Source organism: Sciurus vulgaris (genome assembly GCF_902686455.1).
Source record: "Sciurus vulgaris genome assembly, chromosome: 15".
Taxonomy (NCBI): Eukaryota; Metazoa; Chordata; class Mammalia; order Rodentia; family Sciuridae; genus Sciurus; species Sciurus vulgaris.
The window spans coordinates 84,890,809-84,914,389 of NC_136476.1; the positions used below are offsets into that span (position 1 = coordinate 84,890,809).

General features: G+C 46.5%; 1 protein-coding gene and 1 long non-coding RNA gene across 17 annotated transcripts in view; one reads left to right on the forward strand and one right to left on the reverse strand.

The window, feature by feature from the left end:
* FNBP1 (formin binding protein 1) overlaps positions 1-23,581 on the reverse strand; it is a 106,292-nt gene that overhangs the window by 21,246 nt on the left and 61,465 nt on the right. For 7 of the 16 annotated variants that reach the window (XM_079111747.1, XM_079111738.1, XM_079111749.1 and 4 more), the window contains exons 6-10: positions 23,325-23,429; positions 6,222-6,350; positions 4,631-4,777; positions 1,395-1,592; positions 283-465 (exon numbers count right to left, since the gene is read on the reverse strand). In XM_079111747.1, coding sequence (XP_078967873.1) covers positions 283-465; positions 1,395-1,592; positions 4,631-4,777; positions 6,222-6,350; positions 23,325-23,429 — 762 coding nt within the window. The remainder of the gene's footprint in view (positions 1-282; positions 466-1,394; positions 1,593-4,630; positions 4,778-6,221; positions 6,351-23,324; positions 23,430-23,581) is intronic. The other 9 variants (XM_079111751.1, XM_079111740.1, XM_079111742.1 and 6 more) reach the window with 3 other exon arrangements.
* LOC306644652 lies at positions 10,301-23,429 on the forward strand. Its single transcript, XR_013759433.1, has 3 exons — positions 10,301-12,440; positions 18,399-20,146; positions 23,299-23,429. It is a non-coding gene; the product is annotated as an uncharacterized lncRNA (long non-coding RNA).

Here is a 23,581-nt window from a genome sequence, read left to right on the forward strand (position 1 = left end):
ATGACTTAGATACTTTCAAGGGGAAGTGAGGACAAGTCCTTTCGAAATGCGCTGGAGAGGAGAAGGCAGGCAGGCAGGTGGCCCTCCCCATCTACCCTGTTCCCTTCTTTCCTCCTCGCTCTGTGTCTCTTCCCTTTATGAACCCTGGGTTCTTCTCATCTTTTTTCCTTCTTGTAGTTATGGGAAAACACAATGGATTCATTCACAAACAAAGTAAGTTACGCAGAACAGAACGTGCAACGGAAGTGTGCCGGAGAGACAGGGCTCCAGAGCAGAACTTACCCCGCGCTTTAGGCTCCTGAAGCAGTGGATTTTGGGTTTGGAGATCATGAACTCGTTGAAGCGATGGGAGAGGGGTTCCTTTTGCTGCTTGGGAGACTGGGGGCCGTTGGGAACAGCAGAGGGTGAGGCAGAGGCGGGGGGAGGGGGGGGAGGCTGATGGGGGGATGTTAAGAGGGACATAAGCTACGTGTAAGAGATGCGGCAGTGACAGAGTAAAACCAGAAAAGAAGATAAGACACAAAACAAAAATAAGCATCAAATGGCATTTGAAATCCAAAGCAAGTCAAACACAAACCATTAAATATTTAGGCCATGGTCCAACGGAAAGCAGGAAGGAACGTCAAATGGAGAACAGGATGGAAGGGAGAGGGTTAGTAAGCGATGCGCAGAGGAAAAGCAGACGCCCCAGGAGAAGCCCATGCGCGGCTCACATGCAAACTATGGCTCTCGTTGGTTATTCCAAAACCAGCTTAGGTCAGGGGAGACTCTACACCACCTCACTAACACAGCTTGATGGGAGAAAACGAAAAACCTTGATGCCAAGGTAGTGGAGACAGCAAGGCAGTCTCTAAAATTAAACGCTAGTCACGCTAAGGTTAAAGCCGTGTCCGCTTCCAGCTAAGCCTAGGTCGCCAGGGAAACGCTGTCATGCACCTACGTTACCGCACTACGGAAAGAAAATGAAAAATGTTCATGGAGACACATGTTAAGGGAATCCAAAACCAAGTTATCAACCCTCGGTCACAGGTTGAATTAGGCGTGCCGCTAAGTGGTTACAGAGAGGGGCGCTGCGTCCTCGCACCCAGCACAAGTACCCAGCAGCCTCGGGGGGCTCGGAGTGAAAGGCAGATGCAAAGGGGCCGCGGGGTCAGTAATCTGTTAGTGTGGGTGACACGGCACAAGTGAGAATGCATCTGAAGGAAGACAGAGGCCCATGGCAGACCACCACCAAAAGAAAGGCTCACTTAGCATGAAATAGCACTCTAGCTTTAAAAAAAATATTTTTTCATTCTGAAACTACAGATTTAAGAGCTTTTTTCTTTTTTAAACTAAAAGTCAAAATCTCCACACTTTATAAAGCTCATTTTGCACTGGGTCCAAACCACCAGTACCTTATTTTTCTTGATGAACGGCCACAACTTCCCCTTGGACTTGCCGCCGAATTTGAGCTCGGGCTTGCCGTCCCCTCTGGAATTTGAGAGGCTGTTGTCAGACACGGTGCGCTTCAGGGGCTGGGTGTAGTCCTCAAATTCAATGTCTCCGGGGGGCTCAAAGCCTGACTTATAAGCTTCTATGACCAGCTGCGAATCCTGAAATCATACCACAAACGCATCAAACGCACACAATGTCCCCACCCCGTGAATCACGGCGACCTCACACAGAGCATCCTATCGCTTGATCATAGATTTCCAACCATTTTTCCACATTTGGAGGAACAAATCGAAGTTAAAAACTAGTTGGTTAAAAGCAGGAGGGAAAAAAATCAATGGGTCATGATTATGTAATTCCCTTGAAAAACAGAGCGACAGAAAAATATGGTTCCCATCAGAAGTTCCTGAAGCAACTGGGCCTGCACTGGCCAGAGCAGAAAGGAGACAGGCTCTTTGGTTCCTCAGGCCACTGTGGTTCAAAGACTGATCTAGAGCCCAGGAGTCCTCAGGCCTCTCCCCCGCTAGACACGAGCCCTCTTCTGTGTTCTCTCTACCGCGTTCCCAGCACCCAGATGGTCCCAGGGGATCACCGGGGACAACGGACATTTGTTGAACTGAATGTACACACTCCACGGCGCATACTCTGCTAGGAACTTCGGGTTCTGCAACTTCCCGGGGAATCCAGAGCCAGACGGTGCAGACAAATGTGTAAAGAGGTCAAGACCCCAACGTCTCGAGCATGGTGTTGTAGACGGCTGGGTTGACACATGACGACAGGTGGCTCGTGACAGCAGTCTAACTCGATGACCACCTGACTTTCTTAAGGAAAAGGCAACCCAGCTGAGCTCGGGTTCTCAGGGGGCCACAGTTCAATCAGCCGCCACTCTCCCAGCCTGGCCTTGATGTGCAGGTGTGTCTTCCAAGACACTCACCCCCACTTCTCAGTATCAAGAGCTGACGGGGCACACGCCACCCAGCCAGCAGGCGTCACTGCTCCGCCTCTTGAACCGCAAGAGGTAATGCGAGACTGACTAAGTTTGGCCTCGGGCATACGGACAGAAGTGCAATGTGTGATCTTTTTTTTGGGGGGGGGGGGGTCGAGCAGGGTGGGAACCAGGGATTGAACCCAGGGGCACTCGGCCACTGAGCCACATCCCCAGCCCTATTTTGTATTTTATGTAGAGACAGGGTCTCACTGAGTTGTTTAGGGCCTTGCTAAGTTGCTGAGGCTGGCTTTGAACTCATGGTCCTCCTGCCTCAGCCTCCCAAACTGCTGGGCTTACAGGTATGCGCCACCATGCCTGGCAGTGTGTAATGTTAGGGAGTCTTTTTAAGACAGTGGCATGAACCCTTCTCTGGATTCTGGTTTCTGAAGTTTGGATGGGATGGCTGGAGCTCCAGGTACCATACTGGACCATGAGGTCGAAGGTCACATCATGGTGAACAGGACAGCAAAGCTGGGAGCTTTGCATCCTCTAATCCCGTTTAAATAATTATTAAAACACCTCCTCCAAATCTGCACTGCGATGTAACTTCCTGATAAAACACCTCTACCCTACTCCCATGCAGGTGCTTCCTATCATTCTTTCCTACTTCATCTCTTCCAAAACGCTTGTCATGTTCTGAATTCTACACAATGTTCTCATTTACTTCATAACAGTCCGTCTGCCCCTTCAGAACAGTGCCTGGCACGTATTAGAAATAAACAGAACAGAGTGGTGGGCTGATTAAGAACACTGGCTTTGGGTCTAATGGACACATTCTGAATGGGACCTGGGCAAGGCTGTAGCCGCTTTGGGCTCAGAATCCTTCTCAGTAGGTCACATTGGGGACGAGGGGCCTGGAATGAGGCAGGGGTTCAGTAACACTCAGTGAACCATCTTACAAGTGTACCATGGAGCTGGGCATGGTGGTGCACACCTACTACAATCCCAATGACTCAGGAGGCTGAAGCAAGAGGATCCCAAGTTCAAGGTTAGCAACTTCTTAAGACCCTGTCTCAAAATAAAACATAAAAAGGGCTGGGGATGTGGGTCAGTGGTCAACCACTTATTTAGCGTGTGCAAGGCCCTGGGTCCATCCCAGCACACATCAAAGAAGATGTAGACTGGACCCTTGGATTTAGCAACAAGAATGTGAGAACTAATTCTTAGTGACACCATGGAAAAAGAGGGCTCCATAAAGTGGGGGAGATCCTGTAAATCCAGGTGGCTCATCATCTCCCAGGTAAAACTGATCAAGGAAAACATCACTCAGACACACTCTGGCAGAACCAAATTCAGGGAAGCTTCCCAGTCCTAAGACATTAAAATCAGACTTTTTTTCAGATTTTAATCACTGCCAGAAGCCTGAGAGGAACAGGCCAGATCCACATGGAGGGGTGTCCACGGGAGAAGGCCTCACTTACCAACTCCACTGGACTCTCCCTTTCAAAGACTCCCTGGACACAGTCCCCTGGTGATTATGAAATGTTCATAGGGCGATCAGAGGAAGCATAATGGAGACAATTTTTTTCTGAGATGCTTAAAATAGATAAAACCTTCAAAGAAATGTTCAGCTCAGGGGAGAGAGGGTCTCATTACATCTGGAGGAAACTCGTTAGCATGTGCAGTCGGGGGAACCGGCAATTTAGGAGCATTGATCACTTTCCCCAAAAGATTCAGCAGCAACTGCTGAGGGAAGAGGCCCGAGACCAACTGGTAATAACGAAAGGGATATGGAGAACTCCCGAATCAAAACGAGACAACGAGAAACTCCGCCTGCCCCCTGGGAACTCTCTCTTCCGCCAACACTGGCCGTTAACACGTGGCAAGGCAAAGGGAAAACCCGCCCCAGGGCAGCGCTCTCCATCGGACAAAATTTCGCCTCCCAGGGGACGCCGGGCAATGTCTGGAGACCGCATTGTCACAGCCGGGGGGACGCTGCTGGCATCTAGTGCCGAGCACCCCACCTGCTCCTGACAGCCCCCACAGAGGCACAAAGAGGACTTTCTCAGCCAACTGACAAGAAAACACTCCAACTAGAAGGAATCGGAGCTCGGTCCCAAACCCGGAGGGCCTGCCCGGGGCGGCTGCTGTTGGAGAGGCCCTGGACCACAGAGGCAAGGCCACGTCACAAGGCAACGAAAGAGGTGGCCCAGAACATGGAGGGAACCATAAGCACGTCATTGTGAACGAAGCCCAAACTACGTCACTTACGTTCTTCTGGTCGATGGCTTCAGCCGCCTTCACTATGCCGTCCAAGCACTTGCCGATGATCGGGATCACTTGGCGGTCCACCTCCGCGTACGTCTTCATGGACTCCCCGATCCTCACTATCCGCCTTTCCTCCATCTCTTGGATTTTCTGCAATTCAGAGCGTGTAAAAAACAAACTCGGTCCAGCTGTGATTCAGGAAGTTGGGGGCAACATTGTTACTGCTAATGAATCCTCTAGGAGGGAAGAGGGCTTGGGGTCAGAGCAGCCGCAGGCTTGCTGGCCTCTGTTCTAGCTGGCTGTATACACAGCTGCTAAACCGTCAGGCTGCCACATGTATACTTCACACAAATCAATTCCATTCCAGTAAGAGCCCATTACGGGGGTTTATCCTTAACACTATTTGGCAACCCGCTTCAAACATCTTCTCTATCTTTACCAGGGGTGCTTAGCCACTGAGCCACACCCTCGGCCCTATTTTGTATGTTATTTTGAGACAGGGTCTCACTGAGTTGCTTAGGGCTTTTGCTAAGTTGCTGAGTCTGGTTTTGAACTTGAGACCCTCCTGCCTCAGCCTCCCGAGCTGCTGGGGCATTACAGCTGTGTCCACTGTACCCAGCACAGCTTCTCCATCTTTGATCCACATTTTATCCTAGGCCAAAAGCTCAGCAGGTGGCTGTCTGCTTAACACAGATTGAGACAGAACTAGTGTGCCTTCCTTTTGCTAGTCCAAGGATCTCATGTGCAGATGCCAACACGCCATACTTATTATATTTTTCTACAACTAGATTTGAAGTCCTGAAGGATTCCCCAAATGGCAAAACATGTATACATCTTTTCTCGTATCCTCATGTGTGTGTGTGTGTGTGTGTGTGTGTGTTTCACTAGGGACGCAACCTGGCCTGAGCGACTGCTCTGCACTTTCCCACTGAGCTACACCCCTGGCCCCTCTCATACTATTTTTGACAATCTAAAGTAGCCAAAAGAAAACAATCGAAAGGAAAGAACTGTTATTACCCTACAAGTGTACAGATGTACTGTCTCCTCAAAATCGAGTTGGCATTTTTTGTTAGCATTTTTAGTTCCAACAAAGAACTAAAAGGATCCTTTTATTAAGACTGTCACACACACAAAAAAATTGCAGGCACAAAGGAGGTTTGCAAAGGCAATTGATTAATCTTGAAGGTAATATTAGTTCTCATTGCTGGGTACGGTGGCGCATGCCTGTAATCCCAGTGGCTCGGGAGGCTGAGGCAGGAGGATCACAAATTTGAAGCCAGCCTCAGCAACTTAGCAAGGGCTTGAGCAATCTAGTGGCACCCTGTCTCTAAATAAAATATAAAAAGGGCTGGAGATGGGGCTCAGTGGTTAAGCACCCTGGGTTCAATCCCTGGCACCAAAACAAATAAATAAAAATAAATTACATCTTGTGCTTATTGCTAGCCAATGCTTGACCTAGATGATTTTAGAAAAATGACTCATTGGACATTCGAAATTATGGAAACACTTAGAGACCAGCCCAGCAATTGCGATTCCAAGGCAACACATTTCCACACAGAGCCTGCAGGAAGCCCAGGAGGTCCCGAGGCCTTACCTGAAAGATGCTGGGGATGTGGGTGTGGTAATACTCATGCTGCTCCTGGTTGAATTTCTGAAGGATCGACGAGTAGTCGGCTTTGCTGTCCTCCGCCATTTGGTGACGTATTTGAGCTTGCTGCCGTGCCTGAGGGCCAAAATGAGGATACATTCCGCTGACACGTTAAAAAGAAGAAGAAAACGGCCCTGAATCAACACCGCGGCGGAAAGCACTCGAACGTGCTGGTTTCTCAAGGGCTATTTTCTAAAAAACTTCTCGAATGTGAATCTGCCTTCGGTAACGCGTGTGCATACTGGGGTCACAGCCCCGCCGCTCTGTGGCTCCGTGCGGCACCGGCTGGACCCGGTGCTGCCCTCCTCTGGGGTCTGCTCTCGGGCCAGTTCACACTTTCACGTCACCCTCGGTGTCTCTCGTGGGAACCTCGGCTCGCGTGGGTGTGTGTAGACAGGCACATTTATTTTGATTTTTTGAGAATCCAGTTCCCACAGTGTTCCCGCACTAAGAAGGCGCGTGAACCACTGGGGACCCTTCGAGAATGCTTCACCATAGTTTCAGTGTGTACGTCCCAGAGTCAGTAAGAAAGGCACCTTGTTCTGATTTGTATGGTCTTTTCTTGGGCAGGGTGTGGTTTTGTGTTTTATCACTTTACTTTTCTCCTAAAAAAAAATCAGTAATACGATTTGTAAGCATGAGCCGGGTGTGGTGCCTCACGCCCCTGGTCCCAGCTAATGGAGGCCGAGCAGGACAGTCGCTTGAGCCCAGGACTGGAGGCAGCCCGGGCAACACGGCGAGACCTGCTCTCAGAACCAAACGTGTTACCAGAGAGAACCAACACCAACCAAACCAGACCAAACATGTAAATGCGTTTCTCTCCTCCAATTCATATTTTGGTTAATCTCATATTTTTAAAAAGGAGGGTAACCGTTTCCAAGAGGCAGAATCAAGATTTTTTTGTGGGTGATGGGAACAGACCCAGGACCTCTGGGGTGCTCAGCACACATGACCACCGAGCCACATCCCCTGGCCCAGAATAGATTTTAAAGCTTGAATAAGAAGGTCTGCCACTCTAAAGCCATCCCACAGACAGGAAGTGGTGGCACCATGGGTCTCTCCTGAGATGCATGCCACGCTTTAGAGGTGACTTGCTAGGCACCATCTCATGACACTAACACCATCTGAGGTCCACGCAGCGGAGACCCACCCCTGCCTGAGGGAGACGGGCTGGGCCTGCAGGGACAGGGCTCTGCTCCAGCACCCGGGCTGCGCACCCGGGCTGCTCCGAGCCGCCTGCCTTTATTCTGTTTTACTGAACGAATATGAAAGACAATTAAGACCCAAGAGTGAGAGAAAGCATGCAGAAAGGGGGTTCAGCTGTAACGCAAGGAGGAAATGCTCAGGACGCCCGTCCCACTGTCTGAGCGGCTGGCTGGGGCGGGGTCTGACCATCTCTGTGCCCTTGGGTGGAGCTGGAGCCCCCCTCCTCCCTGCTCCCCGCTCATCTGCATGTCACGGAAAGCCAAGGTGGCCATTCACAGTGACTTCCTTTACCTTCTTCCCTATTCGTACAGCACGCTTCTCAAGACAAGGCCACCGAGTTTCCTTATTATCTGGGGCCTTGGTGTTGCGAGGCCAGGGGGCGGCTCGTTTCAGCCACTTCTCGTTTAACCTTGGCTTATTTTAGATGCCACGTTCTGACTGCTGGTGGCCTGTAACTCCCTTCCTGACCATATGCTGTGGCTTCCGTCCTGGCTGCGTCCACTAGCAAGTGGAAGAATTGAGGCCCCAAATGTTCATCTGCAGATACCCTCACCCCCCCACACTCGGTGGCCTCCTGGGTTAAAACAACAGCCTCCCTGCCATGAGCGTGCCATCTGTGCCTTTAGCGCATCCAGAAGAAGCGCTTTTAACTCCTTCAATGACCTCTGGTTTCATCATTTATCATTTTGCTCCAAATATTTAAAAAAAAAAAAAAAGAAGAAGAAGGGAATTCCCATACAGACCTCAACCTTCTAAAACATTCTCTGTTTCATTCACACACCTTCCTCAGAAAGTCCCACAAAACTCCACGGGGAGGAGTTCTTCACCTCTTCTGCAAAGAACAGTACGATTAAGAAGAGAAGGGGTTCTTGTTCTTATTTTGGAGAAATGATTCTCCCTTTGTGGAATTTTTAAAACAGCGTCAGCTCTGAAACAGAGCTCAGAATATCATGGTATATCATGTGTACAAATCTGTACACACACACACACACATGCACACGTGCACACACAGGCAAACTCGAGCAGATCGAAGCTTCCTGGTGACAAATTCTCTCATGGCTGCGTGGCATGTTTTCCTGAGAGCTGACCGGAGGTCCCCTGGCACCATTTGGGTGAAAATGACTGGCCCTCCTCCTCCTGGCTCCCCGCTAATGCTCGGCTTCGCCTGCTTTGTAAGCTTATTAGCTCCCAGGGGTGTCAGTGCCAACCTGCACCCAGCAATCCTGAAACATAACTCAGGACCCCAAGGTGTGAACTGTTGAAGCTTCTGGATAAAAAATAACAGGTCAAAACTGCAGCCTGGGAAGTCAGTGGAGTAGAGGAAAACACACTTCGGATGCAGTGACCACATTTTATGTGACAGACTGTCTCTCTGGGACTCTTTCTCCAGTGCAAAAGCTTGGACATAAGATGGCAAAAGCCAATTTCTACAGAATCGGCTGCTTACTCTCGCCCGAAGCGCAGGGAAATGCTTTAGCAGGGTACTGTCCTGCACACAACTTCTGCAAAGCCACTACAGAAGAGCGGCTGTCTCACTCAGCCCCGCGTCCAGCTGCCTTGGAGTAACATCCACTTCTGAACCTTGGGCCTAGGAACGTGCTATTGTTCCAGCTGAGCTTGGCTAAAGAAAATCTATTTTTGTTTAGTAAGCTTTTCTGTTTATTCTACAATGGAATTTCAGAGTCTCCCAAACTAGTGTTGAGTCACTCCGTCATTATATTACAAACATATTTTTAAAATTATCTTTGAAAGTACTTTCAAAAATGCATCTGGAGTGACTGTGTGGTAACTTTATTTTACAGAATGTATCTCCTGAAGTCTAAGGCTAAATGGAGATTAGAAGCCCTGTCGCTCACTTCTTTGTAAGTTGGTCTAAAAATAGCAACTATTATCTCAAAGAGGTACAGTATCGCCATTCTAAGCCAGATCATAGGTTATTTCTTTAAGTGAAATTTCCCATTCTAAAAATAAGAAATGCTGCATCTTGGAACGCCAGGACAGAGAGATGTACATAGGGTTGGTTAGCTGGTTTTACAGTTTTAGAAAAAATCTGAGAATTTAGAGATAACATTCTAAAAAGTCCAAAAGGCCCACAGTTGCCTATGGCTGGAAGTCACAGTCTTCTCAGAATGAGATTCAGACCACTTTTGTTGTCCATCAGAAAGACCGGATTTAAACTTTACAGTTTCTTTGACAACCCTCGGGAATCTCCCCAAATAAATCCAAACAGACAGAAGTGTGTACTGCTGATGGGTGACTTCACTTCTTGGTAATTTTTAACATAGTATCACAAAACAAGGGAAATAAAACCGAATGGCCTGAAAGGTCACGGTAGCAGCTTCTAACTAGTAACCAAACTGCAGCCCAAGACTTCACAATTCTAACGAGTTGGAAGACAAAAATACTGCAATCCATTTAGTTAGCTAATTTTAGATTTTTAGCATGGCCAAAATGTGTAGCTATTTCCTGTTTAGTTCAATATGACTCTTTCCTTAGTAGTTCAAAATATTAAGAAGAAAAATAACTGCTGGCTCAGTCTCAGGGATCATAAGCAGAGAACCTGGGATACACAGAGAAACCTGCTCACTCTCCTGCGGGGACCACAGTAGGTCTGCTTACTAAGGTACGCCCTCTAGCCAGTGTTCAGGACTGCCCACCGGCTTCTGATCTTAGAATGCAATGAGCGAATATGGACTGGTTCCATTCATATGTTGACTGAAGATGTGACTAATGAGGCTGAATATTGAGCGCAGTGGGCACACCTGTAATCCCAGTGACTTGGGAGACCGAGGCAGGAGAATCACAGGTTCAAGGCCAGCTTCAGCAATTTAGCGAGACCCTGTCTCAAAAATTAAAAAAAGGCTGGGGATGTGGCTCAGTGGCAAAGTGCTCCTGGGTTCAATCCCCAGTAGCCACTGCTCTCCACAAAAAAAAAAAAAAAAAAAATTAATATTTTGAACATGGTTTCAGACCTCTTAGGATTTTATACACTACTGTTCCTCAAGGAGAATTCATAGCTTTTGGAACAGCTTTTTAGGATACTTGGAATTATTATTAACCAATAATCAGTGACCTGCTACAGCCTGAGTAGCTGGCAGATGACCTGACCATCTGAGCAGCACTTCAGGACCCTTGACCCTTGATTCACACCCCTCCTCAAACCACACCTGAGCCCTGGCTTAATACTGTGGATAAAATTAAACTTATTAACCAGCTGGGTATCTGGCTGCCTTTAGTTCATTCTTTCTCCTGATTATGGAAATCCGTTTTGTGTAAACAATTGAAACTTAAGAGTTGGTAGCTGAAGAAGTAAAAGCCCCTGCACCTCCACCTCCGGACAACCACTTGCGTCCTGGCCTCTGGCCGAGGCACGCTCACAGCACATGAGTGGGGCAGAGTCCCCAGGACATCGATAACAGGACAGTCACACGATGGGATGTCAAGACGAGAAGACGTTACCTGTTTTCTAGGTACTTTTTTAGGAGGGTACTGGGGGTTGAACCCAGGGGCGCTTAGCCACCTAGCCACACCCCCCAGCCCTTCCTATTCTTTGAGACAGGGTCTCCCTGGGTTGCCTGGGGACTCACTAAGTTACCGAGGCTGGCTTTGAACTCACAATCCTCCTGCCTCTGGCTCTCAAGCCTCTGGGATCACGGGCTGCACCCGGCTAGGCACTTTTCTTCTGATCAGAACGTGGATCTATTAGAACCCCTGCTGATCAGCGTGGTGCACACCTGTAGTGCCAGCCACTCGGGAGGCTGAGGCAGGGCACCACTGCGCCCAGGAGTTTGAGACCAACCTGGGCAACAGAGTGAGACCTTGTACCCCCCAACCCGGATGAGCACCCTAGATTCTCTAGGAGCCATCAGTGATAGGAGTCAACTGGTTTTACCCTCTTCTGACCTAGCAGTTCTACTTTTGGGAATTTAAACTAATGGAATGACTTCAAGGGGGCACCAAAGACACCCACCATCGCGTGTGGTTTCTGAGAGCTGATTTCTGGTTTCTGAGTGATTTGAAATAATAATTGGAAACCAATGCCAGCAATTTGATGGGTTAAATAGTATATTCTACCCTTGATGGACTAATGTGTAGTCTATTTCTTAAAATAGAAAAAAAAATATTTAATAAGGAAAAGTAAATGTTGTATATAATTTTTAAAAAATTTTGAAAGGCTTCAAGACAGCGTTCATGGCACGATCCCATTATCATAAAAGTGGAAATTTAACAATCATCATTCCAATCGTAACGATCATAACAGTCATTAAGAGTGATTAAGGAAGATTTTATTTTGCCAAAGTGTTGGGTAAAAGATACAAATTCAGTGGAAGGCTGATGAGGTCTGGCCTGCCTTTTCAATTCAGTTAAAAAAAAAGGAAAGAAAGAAAGAAAAGAGAAGCTTTGGGAAGCACACAGAGTAGGAGGGATACTAATAAAGACAGAAAAGAAAAAGCTCTTTGTTCAGAGCAATGTTGTTGTATGATAAATGGCATTGTTTAAAATTTCCAGCAAACTGTTACATCTAGAATACATTTTCAAGTTCAAAACTAAGAAGGCATTTAAAAATTCCTATTCAGATGGAGTGCTGGGAGTTTGTGTTGGAGACTTCCAGGCCAGGAGCTTGCCAAAACAATGAGTCTGTCTTTGATAAATTATAAGGGCAGCTAAAATACAAAACAGAGAAAAACTTCAAAATAAGTTAACCAAAGAAATATGCTTAAAATATTCCAGCAATTTCCTGATTTTTTTTTTAAGTCTTCCAACTTTCTACCCCAGTATTGTAGTTCCTTTGGAGTGCAATCTCTGAAATAAGGGAGGACAGAGAAAGACGCAGTGAGACCAGCATCTCAATGCCCAGGCCATTCACTTGCTAAGTAGTGCTAAGAAGAGCCCTGCTGTTCCTGGGGACCCTGGTCGCCTCTTTTGAAAAGTAGAATTGGAAATATCTGGGCACTCAAGGTGAGTGGCAACTTCGCTTGCTGTAAAAGCTAATGCGGATACATGGTGATGTTGGCAGAGCATCAAGGTGGGCAAACTCAAAGGCGCTCAGAGGCCTTGGTAGGGCATAAATCACGGATCCAAGACACCACCCCTTCCTCCCAGGCTTTAGTGCATCTTCACTGGCGAGAGAAAAAGAGTTTCTCCTTCCAGTAGGTTTGAAATTGATCATCCCTTTCCCTTCTCCTTCTCTCGCTAATGAATAACCTCACCCCAGACTATAATACTCACAAGCTCAAGGTACCAGGATGGATATTTTGGCTAAAACTTAATGTCTACGTGATCGCCATTCTCTATTGCTGGGGTTAATAAAATTACATATGTAATTATATTAACAACTAGATTATAATTGTACATAACAAAATACACAACTATATAATTAATGGTATGTTAATATAATTATATAGCTATAATTCTCAGACTTATTACAATGAACACTTTGTAAATGCAATTTTAGATAAGATATACTCCTTAGGACAACAAAAAGATTATTCATATTATACAACTCAGGAAAAAATGAAAATGTCATAATTCTGTTTCTGAAGAAATCTGAGGTGTTTGGTGATAGGTTAGCACCTGTTCACCCTTAGTGTTCCAGTCATGTTTAATCAAAAACACACTTAGACAGGCACAGTGGTGCACACCTGTAGTCCCAGAGACTCTGGAGGCTGAGGCAGGAGGATTGCAAGTCTGAGATCAGCCTCAGTAACTTGGTGAGACCCTGTCTCAAAAAATAAAAAATAAAGAGGGCTGGAGGTGTGGCTCTGCTGTAGAAACCCTTGAGTTCGATTCTCAGTAATGCCAAAGAATAAAAAAAGTAAAAGAACAAAACAAAGAAAAGAGTGTTTAATACTGGGCTGGGGTGAAACTCGGTGGCAGAGCGCTTGCCTGGCACAGACACGGCCCTGGCTTCCAACCCCAGCCATGCAAAACAACGACCAAAGTTTAATACTAAAAATCTCACTCCTTTTTCAGGAATGTACTCTCGATGACAGCATGATGCAGGAGTACAGAGCCTTCTTCTAATATAACCTCAGTTTAGTTTCATGTGCTTTTTCAAGCTCAGGATGCCTAGCAAAGCTCCTACTGACCAGAGAGCCAGGAAGCTTATTTGGGTCTCGGGCTATGGAGGACAGCGGGGGAAGCGTCCTCCTGTCAGGAACGCCTCACGCCTGTGCATGCTACACAGATGGTCCAGCATGTCCCAGCCAAGAAATTAGCATAAAAATGAGCTCCAGGTTGTCTGGCAGAAACAAAATAAAACCCTGCTGGGGGGATACTTCCACAATCCTGAATTTAATGGAATTCCCAGGTAAAATACAATCTCCTATAGAAGATATGCTCACACAAAAAAGGTAATAATAACACACAATAAAATAAACTACCAGGAGAAGTGACCCAAGGCAGAGAAAAACCATCACACAAGAACTCGAACTAACAGAAGAGTGTGAAAGGAAATACAAAACAAGAACGTTAAAACGGTTAAGGAAATAAAAAAAACACAAGAAAATAAGACGTTACAAAGATCTGGCACATCTGAAGAAGAATCCAGTGAATCTTCTAGAAATGAAAAATATGGTTGTTGAAAAAAATTTTGAGACAGTCATTCTGTGTTGCCCAGGTTAGCCTCAAACTCCTGGGCTCAAGCAACCCTCCTGCCTTGACCTTCTTAATAGCTGGGGTCACAGGTATGTACCATCATGCCTGCTCAGTAGTTGAGATTTAAAAACTCAACAGATCCGCTGAAAAAACAAATGCAGAGATTCATGAAACAGATGAGAAGGTGCAGGAAATGTGAGACAGAAGTACGAAAAAGGGAGAAGAGGTACAGGAGAAGTTTCACAACCATCCGACTGAGTCCCAGAACCAACAATTTGAGAAAATGAGACTGAGAGTAATTTTGAAGAGTTAAGGTTTTGGGAATTTCCCTTTATTTATGAATGGAAGAAATACTCAAGGGATCCTAAGCAGAGCAAATGAAAAACAAAAAAAGGCTGCTCTTTGAAACATGTTCACTGTGATACCACGGAACATCGAAGGCAAACACAAGCACCTCACAGTAAGAAAGTCCCATGTCACAGAGCAATGCAAACGAGGAGAGGGCCCACTTCCCAAGAAAGACAACCACAGTGGGAGAACGTGACATTATAACTTTCAAAAATGTTTAGAGAAAATAATTGTCAGTCTAGAATTTGATACCTAGCTAAACTATCTCATTAGCATGAAAACAAAATAAAGTCAGTTCACACAAATGAAGACAATTTACCACTCATAAACCTTCATGTAAAAAAAAAAAAAAAAAAAAAAAGAAGAAGGCTATCGTTCAAGAAGGAAATTTAACTCACAAAGGGGTAATCAGGCAAGAAGGAGCACTTGTCCTGCATTATCACACGGCTGTTTAGCACCGAGCGGACAGACGGTGGGTAGTAAACCGCCGCAGAGCCAACTTGTGCTTCCTAGCCCAGCTCAGTACTCACTTCCGCTTACTGGACCTGATGCCGAGGCCCTGCCCTAATTGCCACCTCTCGTAGTAAGCCAGTCCACCAGGTCCCTCACATCCACCTCACCAATGTCTGTCACCTGCCCAGTTCTGTGGGCAAGAGCAGGAGCGGATGGCAGCTCAGCGAACAGAACCCAGCAGGAAAGCCACGTGGCAAATGGCAGGAACAATGAACTGAAGGCACAGCCACATACTTTTGCCACATCCACAGGGACCACGTTAGCTCCATGGTAATTTAACATTTTATAATCTCAACCTTTTATCCATAAAGGGATAAAAGAAAATGGAGACATGCTAAAACCCTGAGAACAGAGAACACTTCCAGCGTGCTTACTAAGGAACGGGTGCCATGACTCTTCACCTGGGTCACCTTCGTCCTGCCATTGGGCTCCCATCTCTGCAGGCAGACCTGCTGAAGCCCGGCCTGGACCTGCAGGTTGATATGGGCAGCAGACCTCCCTCGGGTCCCTGGTGGAAACCGGCCCCGCCCATCTTTTCCCACCTGTCTTTCATATTCAAGCCCCAGCTCCCCTCTGGCCTCCTAAACATCCTTCAGCCACACAGGACTTTTCCAGATGCAGAGTCCCTGAGCAACTTTGTGCCACTGGTGTTTGCTGGTCCCAGAACCGAGAGTTCATATATGATGAACACTATGTTTAATTAAAAAAGATTTTTTTTTTCTTCCAGTGCTGGAAACCGGACTCTTCCACTGAGCTAGGCCCCCAGCCCTCTGCAAAAGAGAATTGTAAGAAGGGTCTCACAAGTTGCCCAGGCTGACTTGGAACTTGCCATCTGCTGGGATTACAGGTATGCACATGCAACTGGCTTAGTACTTTTTTAGCTGCTATTGTTCTGATCATATTCATGCATGAATTTCAGGGGACACTATTTTCTCCAGGTGACTCAGTGTTTCTTGTCTCTCCTCATCATCACTTGCTAACTGGGGTCCTCACGAAACGTATCTATTACGATCCTGTTGAAGCTACGCACACTGCCAAGGATGAAAATTCTTGAAGCAGGCCTAGAATGTTCACAAAAACATTCCGCTGATGACCAGTAGGTCGAAGGGGAAAAACTAAGGTGAGGGAAGCCAGAAGTGATCCAGGGAGGACACGACATACAGCTGGCAATAACAGTGTCCCAAAGTACCCACCCCTCACACACCTCTCGCACCCCGAAACCTCAGGCCTTGGGTGTTCCTATCTGATGGAATCGGACACAGGTTCAGAGATGAAGTCAATTACCTCAGGTCATACCTGTGTGATAACTAAGATCAGAAAGACGTTCCTGGCCAGCCCAGACCACTTGCTGTCAGAGAAAAGTGAAATACTTTATCATATGAGTCACCAGACAAAAAGCTGTACACCAGTTGGGGACAGGACCGGAGTGCTCAGTGCTACAAACCACACACACCCCCTCAGGAAACGTCACTCCCACCCTCAGATGGAGAGCGTCGGAAAGACTTCTCATCTTACTCTGCTCTCTCGGTTTCTCTGCACACTAACTTACAAGTTTGTTAGCGACTGGGCTTTCAGGAAGAAACATGAACTCAACAGATGTGGCCACTTATGGGAAAAATAGAAACAACAGTATCTTTTCTAGAGTCTCTTGAATTTACCATTGATCCACTGACCAAAAAGCAGCAAGAGCGATGGCATCCATTTTTTATATTCCCCTTCGCATTCTAGGTATTTCTCACTTGTTTTAAACGAAAAGCATTTTTAATTTTTTAAGTTTCAAAGGTTAAGCTGCGGTTGCAAAATTTATTTCCTGCATTCATACTAACCACTTCCTCTTTGCTTTTTCAAAAATTGTTTTCTAAACTGTTGCAGAGAACAAATCCCTTCAGAGAAATTAGTCAGACATTTTATATAAAACAGAAATTTGGGGGAAAGCACTCAAGATATTCACATGTTCAATAAAGATGTCAACCTCGTCGTTATAGCAGGGGCCAACAACAAAAAAAAAATAATGAACAGTACAATTCCATATACGTACAAGAACTAAAGTAGACATCTTGCAGGAGACTATTTCCCCAAATGGTAAAAAAATTTAACACTCTGCTGTTCAGTTGGCTGCAGCTGGAAAAGAACCCGTTCTTCCTGCCTGTGCTTCAGTCACTGACCCTGATATCCCCAGTGAAGGGACCCTCCAAGCCACTGAACTCCACCTGTCCTGAGATAATTACCAGACCAGCAGTCACTAAACCAAAGGCCATCTTTCTTGCTTCACACTGGCATAGATTCTGCATTCCTTAATTTTTCTCTTTAAAAATATTCTATTATATAATCCATTACACATAAAAAAGTCCATGTACGTTTTATTGTGATTAACAATTTGGGGCTGGGGTACGACTCAGTGGCAGGTAGGTGTTGAGCATGTGAGAACCTTGGGGTCCGTGTGCAGCACCAAAACCAAACCCAAACAAAATAAGCCTACAATCTCTTTTTTTTTAATCACACACTTTTTAGAATTCTACCTTTATTCACAAATGACTCGGGATTTCTTATTCTCCCTCACAACAGGGATAGCTACACAGAATCTAAAAACTAACCATGTTCAAAGTTAGATACTTTAACAAGTCATAACTTCACACAAAAACAGGATATACACTCCCAAGGAAAGTGATACACTTGTCGGAACCCATGGTCAGGATTTTAATGTAACTTTTAAAACATTTCCTCAAATTGGGTTATATAACAAAAAGTCAAGGTTGAGCCAGGAAAAACGCAATCTCTCACATTGGAGAGAGACTTCTCCCGGTTAGTTAACATGCAGGATCACAAGAATTCAAATCAAGAAGCCATGTTAACTTTTTGTGGCCAAAACTGCCCATAAATTACTATTCTGACCAGGCATGGTGGTGCACACCTGTCATGCCAGCAGCTCAGGAGGCTGAGGCAGGAGGATCACGAGTTCGAAGCCAGCCTCAGCAAAAGTGAGGCAGTAAGCAACTCAGTGAGACCCTGTCTCTAAATGAAATACAAAAATGGGCTGGGGATGTGGCTCTGTGGTGAGTGCCCCTGAGTTCAATCCCGGGCACCAAAAAAAAAAAATTGCAACTGTCACCATAGAGGAACCACACACATTAAATGAAACCAGAGCTACAAGAAAAGGAAGAAATCAATGCGGGAGTCTTAGAAAACACAACTTGAACTCAGCTAACAATTTCTGCAGCTGTCTGTGACCACGCACTCCCTGCACTTTCTGTTAGACAATATCCTATTTTGCATTTAGAAATTATGTAAGAGCAGCAGTCACGAGGCAGGGCAAACTGGAGAAAGGGTCATTCATTGCCTGACGTGGACAAACTCAGTTTAATGCATGCGTTTAGAAAACACTGTTCTCTCTGTTCCGAAATATTAGTCCACATTCCATTCATTTTGATAACCTTTTCCTTTCTCATCCCAACTAACCAGTTGCAGCCCCGTTGGAACAACAGAGGAGGTGCTGCCTCTCCTCCCAGTTTGACCAGCACCATCTCAAGCAGAGTGAAGGACAAACTCTGACCTCAAAGTCCCTGTCACCAGAATGCCACTCTGGAGTCAAATGGGAAAATTCCCACCCAGCAAACCAAGCCTGAGGAGCAAAACGAAAGGCAGGTTTGCGACAGGCAAGAATTGTGATTGTCCAGTGAAAAATATGAAAAATAAAAATAAGTGAAACACACACACACACACACACACATACACACACACAAAGAATTGTGTGTTCATATGTTGGCATCCAGGCCATCCCCACCCCCGGGCAGCAGACGGTCAGTGAACGATGGGTGAGGGGCTAAACAGGAACACCTGACAACATAGGAATTCCATCAGCTAGGCCCACTGTCTTTATAAGTAAAAATCAGGGTCGGGGATAAAGCTCAGCGGTAGAATGCCCACCCAGCACACGTGAGGGCCTGGGTTCAACCCCACATCACACTAGAGAATTAGATCATTAAGTCATGATTCTGTTAGAATTGTCTTAAAAAAAAAAAAAAAAAAAAAAAAAAGAAAGCTGGACATGGTGGCACCTACTTGTGATTCCAATGACTCAGAAGGCTAAAAGCAGGAGGATCGCTAGTTTAGAGCCAGTGTTGGCAAGTTAGCAAGACCCTGTTTTAAAATAAAAAATAAAAAGAGCTGGGGATGTGGCTCAGTGGGTAAGTGCCCCTGGGTTCAATCCCTGGTACACACACACACACAAAAGAGTCAGAAGTTCACATATCAAGGGGTGAGGGTATCTAGTTCTAGAAGGGCCTGGCATGGCAAAGAATGCTTTACCTTTATTGCAGTGTCTTGTTGTTTGTTTGTTTGTTTGTTTACAAGAGACTCTTATATCTGAGTAACAATAGGCGCAGCTTATTTTGCCCATGTTCCGGTCACCAATCCTTCACTCAACATCACAAACTGGATTGCAAGGACTTTCTTTCCCATCTCGTCGCAAGGGTACGGTGGGGTGGGGGTGAAGAGTCTGTTTTTATCTCCCAGTTAAGCGCCTGGGTCATGGGCCACAAGATAACCTGTTCCAACATGTTCTGATTCTCTTACAAACCCAGATTAACTAATTCCAAATCACGCAACTCTTTTGAAGCCTTCAGACTCAGAACTCTCTAGTGGCTCCATCTCGGCAAAGGAAAAGGGATTCAATAAAACCCATTAAATAGGGTTATTTTCCCTTCCTTACTGTTCCTAAGAAATGTGATATCCTCATGATACCCAAATACGGACTTGTGCCCAGAGGCAAGACCCTGGCAAGAGAACACTGAACATCTGGCCACACCCTGGCACCTATCACAGAAGGAAGCCAGCCTGTGCCATGGGGTGGATGTGGACTCTGGGTGATTTGAACACAGCGCTTATGACTGGTGGGTCCTCATGAGGGTCGCTTACCTCTTCCAAAAGAGAAGAAGAAAAATCAGGCACACACCCAGATCCGAAATAGCTCAGAAAACGCACACAGGCTGGTGCTGCACACAGAAAGTCACAACTTAGAAAGGGCCTCCCAGGAGGTGACAGCTCTCAGCACTGACCCCAGGGCCGTGTGGCCAGCTGCTAGGAGGAGGAGGCTGGCTGTGCCCAGCACAGTGACATAATCCATCACTTGTGGAACCTGGGGGAGACACCTGTGTCCAGTTCTCCATCGGTCAGAAATCACAGCAACCGAGGACAAGAACTGAAGCGCTGTCTCCACTAGGCCTGACATACGCGTCCTAAGCAATGAGGGAAAACACAGATGCCACAGTCACATGCTGCCTGATTTGGGAAATTACAGAGTTTAAAGACAGAAAGCAGAAGCACTTAAAAACGTCAGTGTTCACAGCCTGCACCATCAGCTCCAACGTTCGCAAAGTGGAGACGAAGTAATCTGTTGTCTCTGTCTCCGTGGGGAGGAGGTGAGTGCTTCTCAGAAAACCAAACCATGCTCTCGGCCTATAAGAACCACATCATTGGAAAGAGTCCCGTAACAGGACAGCAACTCCATCTGGCAGTACACATCAGAATCCTAGAACTGGGGCTGGGGACCTAGTTCAGTGGGTAAAGTGCTCGCCTCCCATGCGCAAGGCCCTGGGTTCAAACCCCAGCACCGCACACAAAAAATCCTAGAACTGCCTTTGGATCCAGCAGGGGCACGTTGGTGAACTACCTTGGATCTGACCTGAAAGAGGGGGAAAAAATTTTTTTAGCAGGGGTGGTACTGGGGATGGAACCCAGGGCCTCACACATGCTAAGCATGTGCTCTGCCACTGGGCTCCATCCCAGCCCTGTTCTGGAAATTCTGGAGCCACAAAGGGCCGGAACTCCTGGTATGTGGGGAGCCTGACCTGATTGCCAATAAATTTGAGATTTTATGATGAAATGGATATAGTATTGTGAAAATACAACCCATCAGGATGGAGCAAAAAGAGAGTAGGGGCTGGGGAGATAGCTGAGTCGGTAGAGTGCTTGCCTTGTAAGCACAAGGCCCTGGGTTCGATCCCCAGCACCCAAAAAAAAAAGAGAGTAAACAAATGAATCGGTAGTCAGGAACTTTCTCACAAAAAATAAGTATTTTTAAATGTTTAAGGAATAATTTCATTTACATTTAGTATTTTGGAAAAAAGAGCCACCCTCTAAACTCCTAAGCAAAGCAAAGGAGAACAGACAAGAAAAGAAAACTACAGATGAATTTCAAGGAAAAAGTCTTAACTAAAATATTTTTTTAATTCAGCTTATGTATTAAAAATATACATCATAATCTCATTGAATTTGTACCAGGAATGCTAATTTGGTTCAATGTAATTAAACTGATTAATGTAATTTACTACATTAATGAATTAAAGGAAGTAGAAAAAATAAAAATATTTAATGATATTCAATACCAAGTCAAGCTTAAAAAAAAAAAAAATCTCTTGGTAAAAGAGGGAGAATACTTTAACCTAATAAAGGGTTTATTAAAATCATTATGGGAAAACCTTGGAGGACCTTCCTTCTAGCCAAGGAGGCAGGGAAGTCCCCAGGGGCTGCTTCCACCAGACACGAAGGTGCTCACCAGCAGCAGAGGAAGATGGGACACAAACCCCAAGGCACAGTGGTCAGGACTGCAGAAAGCCTGCTGTCTCTGCAGAATCCCAAAACAGAAATACAAAGATCACCTCCCAAAACTCCAGCCCAAACATTAACCCAGAAGTCATGCATTCTACACATTCCATGAAGCAACTCTCAAAAACAGTGATGAATGAGAAAAAGAAAAAGGAAATTAAGGAGAGCATGATTTTGTTTATACAAAGGTGAAAAGGAGACAGAATTATAAAATCTACTCACTGTCATTACATCTACATGTGGAGAAGCTGTGAAGAAGAACAAGGAAATGATCTACCCCAAGTTCAGGAAAGCAGTTTACCCCTGAGGTAGGGATCAGGAGAAGGGCAAGGGCAGGGAGGGGCCAGCAAGGCAGGAGCAGAGTCCTGCCCCTAAGGCAGTGTGCACCAACCAGAAGGTGAGGCTTCTGTTACTGTGCTTTCTTCTTTTGTGGTACTGGGGATTGAACCCAGGGGTTCTTGGCCACTAAGCCACATCCCCAGACCTTCTTAAATATTTTCATTTAGAGACAGGGTCTTGCTATGTTGCTTGAGGCTTCACTAAACTTTCAAGGCTGGTCTTGAATCTGATCCTCCTGCCTCAGCCTCCTGAGTTGCCAGGATTAGAGTTGTGCACCACTATGCCCAGCTGTTATTATTCTTTACATTGCACATAGACGGTATACACTGTGTTTTGTTTTGTGGTGCTGGGAACTGGAACCAGGGCTACAGTTGCCAGGCAAGTACTCATCCCCACCCCTGTAGCTTTTTGGGGGGACTTCCTTGTACCAGGGATCGAACCCAGGGAAGCTTTGCCACTGAGCCCATCCCCAGTCCTTTATATTTTTCTTTTGAAACAGTTTTGCTGAGTTGCTGAAGGTGACCTCAACCTTGAAATTCTGCCTCATCCTCCTGAGTCAGTGGGATTACAGGTGTGCACCACCATGCTTGACCTGTGTACGTTTTTGAAAGGAAAAAGTTTTGATGGGTAAAACACTTGAGCATTAACAATAGTTGGATTTTTTCAACGACTTCCCTTCCTTTGGTTGTTTGTATTTCTACAATAGGCATGAATAGCTTTTAAAATAAGAGAAAGACATAAAAGTAACTTTTAAAAAACTTCCAATGAATTAAAAAAAAATCAGCCCAATTTTACATTTAGGATAAACTATTTGATAAAGAATGTGTACATCCGTGCTGTATATGCATGTGTATATATATGTATATGAATATACATGTAACTAAAGTCATCTCCAACTCTGGCAAAAGCAAAAGGAATCTACGAGAACACGTGGCCTCCCCCAGAGAGAAGCAGGGGGCGCGGAAGCCCCATTCCCTGGCCTGGGTGAATGCAGGCCCCTGTTCCACAGCCGGAGAGCGTCTGCACTGTGTCGATGGCTTTTATAAAAAGGAAAAGGCCCTTCCAGGAAGAGACGCACTCGGAGCCAGCGCAGACACTGCGGCTCTGTGCGTCCTCCTCGCCAGCACCAGGCTGCGGCGCAGGCCTGGAAGGGCCCTGAGGACGCAGCCCAGGACAGCCCCGCCGTCGAGGGAGGCAGCAAGCAGCCGGCCTCGGCCTCGGTGCTTTCAAGGAAGCGTCGGAAGCTGCCAAGCTCCTCCAGCTGGGCAGAGCCGACCACCCTGCTCTCCAGAAACTGCCTCCGTCTCTGAAGAGCCATTAAGAGTCCCGCCTAGGAAGCCGCCGCTGCCATCTGTACGGGGTCTGGAGCCCGAACGAGCTGCGGGGCTCTCCCGCTCCAGCCTCCTCCCGCTCCGAGCCCTCCGAGGCGCGGCGGCCCCTCACCTTCTCCACGTCGGCCTTGGTCACGTTGATGTCCGCGTCCATCTTCTCGAAGTACTGCTGCGCGCGGTCCGCCTCCTTGCAGTCGCGCTCGAACCGCCGCTTGCTCTGCGCACAAGAGCGGAGCCGGTTGCCGGAGGACAGGTGCCCGCGACCCCAGCCTCGCCAGTCCCGGTGTCTCCACCCCGGAGGCGTCTTAAATCTGCATTTATATGCGTCTCATCTGTGCTCTTTCCACGTGACTTCTAGAAAAAGGAAAG